The sequence below is a fragment of the Lactuca sativa genome, chromosome 8 (assembly GCF_002870075.4).
Source record: "Lactuca sativa cultivar Salinas chromosome 8, Lsat_Salinas_v11, whole genome shotgun sequence".
Classification (NCBI taxonomy): domain Eukaryota; kingdom Viridiplantae; phylum Streptophyta; class Magnoliopsida; order Asterales; family Asteraceae; genus Lactuca; species Lactuca sativa.
The window spans coordinates 45,021,490-45,029,877 of NC_056630.2; the positions used below are offsets into that span (position 1 = coordinate 45,021,490).

The 8,388-nt window shown below is 30.7% G+C and overlaps 1 protein-coding gene across 3 annotated transcripts; it reads right to left on the reverse strand.

Moving 5' to 3' along the window:
- Positions 1-3,173: 3,173 nt before the first annotated feature.
- Positions 3,174-8,076, reverse strand: LOC111884820 (protein FAR-RED ELONGATED HYPOCOTYL 3). 3 transcript variants are annotated; one of them, XM_023881121.3, is made up of 8 exons: positions 7,828-8,076; positions 4,485-6,697; positions 4,344-4,400; positions 4,194-4,262; positions 4,027-4,095; positions 3,869-3,937; positions 3,694-3,756; positions 3,174-3,617 (listed from the first exon to the last, which is right to left on the reverse strand). In XM_023881121.3, the coding sequence occupies exons 2-8, from the start codon at positions 6,651-6,653 to the stop codon at positions 3,561-3,563; spliced, it is 2,553 nt and encodes an 850-aa protein (XP_023736889.1). In that variant the 5' UTR covers positions 6,654-6,697; positions 7,828-8,076; the 3' UTR covers positions 3,174-3,560. The 3 variants fall into 3 exon arrangements, with proteins under 3 accessions (XP_023736889.1, XP_023736891.1, XP_023736890.1); XM_023881123.3 differs by having other exon boundaries at positions 3,694-3,741; positions 7,828-8,073; XM_023881122.1 differs by lacking the exon at positions 7,828-8,076 and adding an exon at positions 7,625-7,821.
- Between the last annotated feature and the right edge of the window lie 312 nt (positions 8,077-8,388).

Below are 8,388 nucleotides of genomic sequence, written 5' to 3' on the forward strand. Positions count from 1 at the left end.
TAAGATTTTTTATTACTATTTTAAAATGATTAATTTGAGTTCTTAATCTTCCAATTTTAATTAATTGACATGCACTATAATTCTTGTTTTTAGAAATTAATTCGTACTTTAGATTCTTTTACTTGTAAATGTTTTATGGAATTTTCTAAATCTTTCCATAATTTTTTAAGTAAATTAACTTTATATTTATTATCGAAATAACAATATACTTGAGTTTTATTGCTCATAATTTTATTTACCATGTGAAAGGTCGTTTAATAGTAAGTGCTTTTTCTTTAAGTGTTGGTTTTTCATTAAGTGGTTCTTCTTTAAAAGTTTTTATTTTTAAATATTTTTCAAGTAATATTTTTTCTTGAGTTAAATTTTGTAATAATTCAGGAATTTGTTTTAATACAAGTAAACTTTCTATTTCTATAATATTATTTAATTTTTGACTAATTATATTTAATTTATCTCCTATTGGTTTATCTTCTTCAGAACTAAGACCAATATAGTGTTCCTTGTGGTAAATTTTGTGGTATTATGCATGGTTTTGAATTTTGATATGGACCTTCAAGTGATTTAAAATATTTTAAGGAATTACTAGATGAGTGTCATATTCTTAAACTTAATGATTTAATCATTTTATTTAATATCTTCTAATTTTTCATCTTTATTTTCAGTAGATGTTGTAGGTTGATTTTCCGAGATGGAGGATCTACCTATTATAGTTGGAGGTTCTATAACTGGATTTCTTTTTATTAAAGGAGTAGTTATTATTGGTTGAAAATTAGTTTCATTAAATATTCCATTATTAGCCATATTTGGTGATTCAAGAGATAATAAAGGGGTAAATAATTTATCTATATAAATTCTATCTTCTGTTTTAAACGTAATACTATGATGATAATTTGTTAGTGCATAATTTATTTGATATGTAATAGTAAATGGATGATTACCTGTTAACATAAATTTTTGTCTTAATAATTTATATCATACGATAATACTATTACTTAGATTTTTATCTTTAAGAATTAATCCTAGTTGAATATTAATATTAAATTTTATTTTTCCTTCAATTAAATTGCCTTTTCCTTTTGCAATAATAATTTCTTGTTTGTTAATTATACGATCATCTCTGATTTCTAATTCCAATGGTGTATCTAAGTCACTAAAAATATTTTTTAAAATTATTTGAATAGTTGATATATGAATATAAGCAATTTTATTCTATCTACTTCTTTAATATTAGATAATCTATTTCTAATTTGTTGTTTATTTATTATAGGTATAATAATATTTTCTTTAGTTGATTCTATGGGTATTGGTTCTTCTCCTATAATCTTTCCATATTATATAATATTTTTTCTAGAAAAGAAATTTTTTAATGAGTTATTTCTAAAATTATGTTTTTTTTATAGTGTAAAATTTGATTTTCTTATAGCAACTTTATTAATATTATTTTTATTAATTAGAGCATCAAAAATGTATCCAGATTCATTTTCTTCGTTATTAATAATTATTGGTGAATTTTCTATTTCTTGAGATATATTTAACAAATTAATCATATTATCTTATCTTCAAGATTTTTTTATTTGTTCTTGTTCCAATTTATACTATTATCTATTATATGTATTGCTTTAATATTAGATATGCAATTGATTATTGATATGTTAGAATCTATTTTTAAATCTAAAAGAAATTTTTTAGATTGTTTTAGTGTTTTACGAAAAAAAATTTAATTCTTGTTTATTATTATTTAGACTTGAAAAACTCATGATTATAATTCTATAAGAAAAATAATTTAGTTACGTTTTAAATCAGAATTACGATTAAAAATTATAGTTAAAAATGATGGTGATAGTGTAGTTTATTATTACTATTATTTTTTATGATGATTATGATATGAAATTTATGACGATACATGATTAACGTATATTCATGAAACGATGAATGATATCTTGTGATAATTATGCATGACAAATAACGATAAGAATTCATAATAAGAACGATACCTTGCTCTGATATCAAATTGAACGGATGTTGCGTGCGGATGATCTTTTGATGATATTCTTAATTGATGATGGATTGTTTAAATTATATTGGATGATTATATAGATGTATTTGGATAGAGGGTTTTGCTATTCAGAAATAGATAAACTATTTCAACAAAGGAAGAACATTGAGAATTAACTTAAGTCTTAAACACTCAAAAAAAAACTTTGTTTATTTCATATGGGCAAATGCTCTATTTATAGACTCTAATGAGCCGGTTACATAATTGAGAATTGCAATGGTATGATTGCAACACACAAACCTATTTTACAATTTAGACTCCTAGACTATCAAAGGTCTTACACTTTGTGTTACATCCTACTGACACTTATTTTATGTCACATTTTACACATTACATCCTACCGACACTTTACAATAATTAAGCTACCGACAATAATAATGACAAATGACAAATATAATAAATTACAAATCTGATTGACGCAAGCAATGACACATAAATATATTATTGAAAACACGCGTCCTTTCGTTGTGGAAAGATTTGTAATTTATTATATTTGTCATTTGTCGTTATTATTGTCGATAGATTAATTATTGTAAAGTGTCCTATCGATGTAATGTGTAAAATATGACATACAGTAAGTGTCAGTAGAATGTAACATAAAGTGTAAGACCCTTAGACCTATGACCTTCTAATTGGCCTATTTTACAATTTAGACCCCTATAAATAGGGCAGTTTTCAATTAGAACCTATATAATTGAGAATTGCCCTATTTATACTCTAATGAGCCCTATTTATAGGCTCTAATGAGATAAACAAAAGTCTATTTATAGGCTCTAATGAGATAAACAAAAGTCTATAAATAGGCATTAGAGCCTATAAACCCTTTTTCCATAAAAATATTCTTACATAAATCAAAGACCGACTATTGTGTAATTAAGATTCTATATCGAGTTCACATTAAAACCAAGTATCCAATTTGAGGAGCTGACTCTCAATTGGAAGGTCATAGTTTCAAGTCTCACTTAAGACATATGTGTAAGTAGGACTAAGATTAGTTTGTGGTTTAAAAAAAGTAAATTCTTTGTATTAAACCTTGTCAGGTCGCTGGTACTCAACTACCCGCTACCCGTAACAATAATAATAACTCATTTAGCAAACCGAAAATGACACAAGCACATCAAGTTTGAATAAGCATATGCCCATATAGAGTTGAATTATTTCAATACACAACCTTTTTTACAACAAGATAAATCATTAAATTACATATTTTGCTCATATTCTAATTTTGATTTTCATATTCATAAGGACGATTGGCGTGGAAAATACCCCTTAATACAACAAATTTTGTGGGACAAGTCAAAGACAACAGCTCCGAACTTTTCTCCCATAACACATACATACATACATACATACAGGATGATGAAGATACACCTTTGAAGCTCTCTTCATGGTGATTCATGGGCAAAACAGTAAATTCCCATCCGAGTCCCCTACACCCTCTTCCATCTCAAAACTATTCTCTCCTTGGCAAATAAAAAGATCCGCTCACCATAACATAATAAGCTCATGCATGTCTTGACCCATCATCATGCAATTGGGTAGTTCGCACACTAGGCTCCTCCTGTCATAACAAAACCAAAAAGGTGGGACAATGCAAAAGACGAAAATAGCCCTAGAAAAAGACACGAGAAACCAACCCGAATGCCATATGTGAAGCCTGGTGCACGTAAGAAGTCCATTTGACCCTGCAGACAACAACCCTAGACTGTTGTTATATATATCACAAATAACAAAACTTAACATTTTACTTACTGAACTTTTTATTTTAAAATTAAATCACAAGTAACATCAACAATAATAATCACAACATACCAGGCTATGAAGGGTAGGCTGAGCACCATAATAACACTCATGATTTGGTGCTATCGAATTCAATTGTCCCTATACAAAATACAACACAAATAACAAAACTGCTAAATTTTTTTAAAAATCTAAATCATAATTATGACTTATGAGATAAGATGATGTACCAGTCCTTGAATAGCTTGTTGGTTTCCATAATAATTATCTCTTGAAGGTGCCATCAAGTTAAGCTGAACCTTAATTAACCACAAAAATAAAAATAAAAATACTGAATCAACTACAAAACTAAAAGATTTGATAAATATTGTTTACTACTTATATAATCAAACCCTACCATTCCTTGCATACTTTGCTGTGGACCAAAATACCCATCTAGACCTATTGATCGTGAGCTCAATTTGTCCTGTAAAAATCACAAATCACCATTATTCATTCATCCATAAACAAATATAATTAAGTTTAAAAAAAATAAAAAAATGCAAACCAGTTGCTGCAAGCTGTCTTGGCCTCCAACAGTCATAATATCCTGCTCTGAGTTTGCCTACAACAAAAAGGATCCATAAAATTAGCATAAGATCTATATAACTATATAAATTGAATATCTATATAAGTATAGAAATAGAACCTTCCTTTTCTTCATAGGATTCTTCTTTTTATTTGCACGTGTGTTTCTTTGATTATCATCTTCAATCCTCAAAACACCTTGACCACTTGATGTCCCCACTTCAATAAGATTCTTATTTGAATTGTTTAAACAAACACAATTTGTATAAACCTCTTCAAGTGCACCAATTGCCAAATTATAACTCTCCTGAGATAAAGACCCCTCTTCCCCCAATTTAATTGCCCTCTGACATAAATCATTATACCTCTGAACCCTATACTGCAACTGCTCACCCCCTTCAGACATCAAAGTCAAACCCCTGTTCTTCACATCTTTTGTCCACCTTTTCAGAATATACTGAGCTGGAATACTAGAAAGACCACAAATTTGGAGAACAATCATCGCGTGTCTACATAAAAACCCCTTGAATTCAAACAACCGACAGATACATGTCACTTCAGATGTTGGCTCGTTATAAGAAACATTGAAATCCATGTTCTTTTCAAAATCAGAAACCCTAAAAGTCGCCACCATTTCCTCTTGTGCTTCTTTTTTAGGCATACAAGCAACAGCACCCAAGACTTCTACTTGAAATTTCTTGAAAACCGCGTGTGTGTATATACTTGACACGTGTTTTTCAAACGGTGATGGAGACCTTAATGTTGGAGGTTTATTCCATGTGTCAGAATCCCCTTTTGCTTCTTCTTCATATCTATCTTGGATTATAGTTTCATACTGTCTTATAAACTCTTGCACACTCGTTTTTCTATGGACATATTTGTCAAAAAAACAGTTTACACTTTCAGATCTTTGAGGAGTTGACATTCCAGCTAGACAAACATCTTTCATATAGATCGGGACCCACTGCTTACGGGTTTCATATAAAGACTGCATCCAATCATAATCTTTAAGTCCAAATCTTTCTATTATCTTAAACCATCTCTTCTCAAATTGATCATCTGTCCATGACCTATGGATACACTTTTCAAATTTCACCATGAAATTATCATGCTCTTTAATCACATGATTAAGAGCTTCAGATATTTTCCCCATTATGTTCCACAAACAAAAACAATGCTTTGAAGATGGAAAGATTTGAGCAACTGAAGATTCCAAGTTATGATCTTTATCAGTGATCACAACTTTAGGGACTCTTCCACCCATTGCAGCCAACCATGTTTGCATAACCCATGAATAAGTCGCACTACTTTCATCAGATAGTAGAGCACATCCAAGTAACATGAACTGATAATGTTGATTCACCCCAATGAAAAGAGCAAGAGGCATTTTGTATTTGTTTTTAACATATGATGTATCAAATGATACAACATCACAAAAGTTGACATAATCATGTCTGGTTTTTGCATCTGCCCATAACATATTTTTCACACGTTGATCTTCACCTACATCTATTGCATAAAAGAAATTCGAATTTATACTCTGCATATGGACAAAAAATTTGCAGAGTATATTCGCCTCTCCTGCTTCTAAAGCTGTGTTACGGGTTTTATCAAAAGGGTTACTAGAATCATTCTTTAAACCAACAACATTTTTGTACTCTGCAAATTGTCTAGCCATGGCAGCATACATTTTTCTTGTTTGTTCACTGACAGCTTGAGCAGGTAAAAGTTCATGGTTGTGTTCTTTTTCGAATCTATGGATGATCCATTTTCCATCGGGTCTTCTTTTCACATGCATGCTTGCTTTGCAATCTGTTTTGGAACATGATCTTCTTCCAGAAGCATTTTCAGGATCTTGATTGGTTCTATTTCTGCCATGTGGTCGATTGAATGATTTGTCATGTTCACGTTTTGTTCCATATCTTGAACATGCAAATTTTGCATCAATGAACTCTCTGGATGTTTTTGATCTTCGGCTGTTTTGTATTGCAGTGCTGAAACCCATGGATCTTGCGTATTCTTGATAGAAAGAATATGCTTCACCATGTGATTCGAATTCCATGCCTGCAATTGGTTCAAGATTTATGTCATCTTCTTTATATTCTGCCATATCAAGTGATGGAGAATTCAGTCCTATGTCATTGTCAGGAGGTGATTTGTCTCGAATGGATAAAAACTCTTCATTATGTATTTTATGTTCAGCATCTATCATGTTGCTCATCTCTTTCGCCTCCTCTTCTTTCTCTTCATTTTCATGGTCTCCAGAAGGGAGCCTAAGATCAATATCCATGGTAAGGATTTAGGGTTTTTTCACTCAATTCTTTCAGTGGCTACCTACAAGGGAAGATGAATATTAGCATATAAAAGCAACAGGAAGATCCTTGTGAAGACTATGTGAGTAAATAAATACACTCTTGAAAGCAAAGAAAAAAAGACAGAATACACATACAAAAGGCAAGCTGCATAGATGTTCTTCTCATCATTCAACCTTAAAAAAAGATGCTTTCAAGCAGTAGAAGTGCAGACAATGATATTGCATATTTTTACTACCATCATAATTCATAATCTCCTTCTAACAACATCCTTAGTGAATCATTGCATTAGATATGACATTGAGAAAATTTTATTAAAATAATGATATTATGCAGGCAAGATGACTTTTAGGAGTTCTTAAAGTACTTGATCTGGAAGTAAAAATGGATGCTTGTTCCAATAAGATAGTATACAATGCGGAGAATTAATGAATAAAAAAAATTCAAGAAGACAAACGAAAATTAGAATCAAAAGCTAGACAATTAATACTTTCCAGATAGTTGAACCAATGTGGACATATAGAAATAGAACTTATGAATATCGTTACATGGATACCAACTACTTGTTATGTCGTGAAAAAGTGGAGTAACTATTGAACATCTAATGTGGCTACAAAATTTTCCATCAATAGTCATATAACAATAGTTATCTTGAAGTAAAGCTTCATTCTGTTGACTATCTAAAGTGGACTTTTGCCATGGTATACCACAACTGAGAAATATCAGAATTTAGAGCAAACTAGTCAGAGTATCAAGAGCTGAAACAAAGATGGTCCATCTGTCTTAGGTACAGGCGTCATTACAATCTTTTGAGCAAATTGACAATTTTTACTGGCAACGTTATTCCAGAAGAAGAATCCATGGCAATACAATTAAACTCTACCAAAGTACCGATTAACCATGCCGAAAAATCAAAGAAGATGAATTATAAGAATTGTCAATTTTCAACCTGCGGCACCAATTTCAGCCCAAAATTGGGGGATCCTCTCGTTCTATGTACACTCGAGATGAACCCAGTTCAGATTGGAAAGATTATCATGCGTGGAAGTAGAAGCAAAAGGAGAAACAACAAAATACATGGGTTTGTGTCGTGAGTAGTGATCAAAGTTTAAAGGATGAAAGAAGAAGATCGCAGAGGAGAAGCGGGTGTACCTCGTGTATGTAAAATGAGGATCAATGGTGGTGCTAAATTCGATCTGCTGGAAGCTGGAAAATCCACGCGACGGGGTTGAGCGAGTGGATGGACGAACTTTTTTCCCCCAAATTGGATTGCCTGATTAGGGTTTGTTTGGAGCTTCACTCGCTTACCTATTTTCCCTTCTCTCTCTCTTCCTTTGTCTATGGCGCGTGACCCACCTGTGGTATGAGAAGATCAAAATGTAGAAAACCCAAACCTTGTTTTCTGGGTCTTAAGAAAGTTACAAACTAATACAAAGTTACAAATATATAATGTACTAAATAAAAAAATTTATAATATAACAAGAATAAGTAAAAATCAAAAGTTACTTGTTTTGTAGAAAAAATTTATTTAATTGTTTTTTAATACTTATTTTACAAAAAACTGTCCTAACTTTGTTAAATTTTGTACAAGAAAATATGTAAAAAAAAAAAAGTTATGAAAAATTTAGGGCATTTTAAAATTAAACAAAACTTTATTCGAAAAATTAAGAAAGTTTGTAGAAAAAATAGAAAAAATATTAAATAAAAATTAAA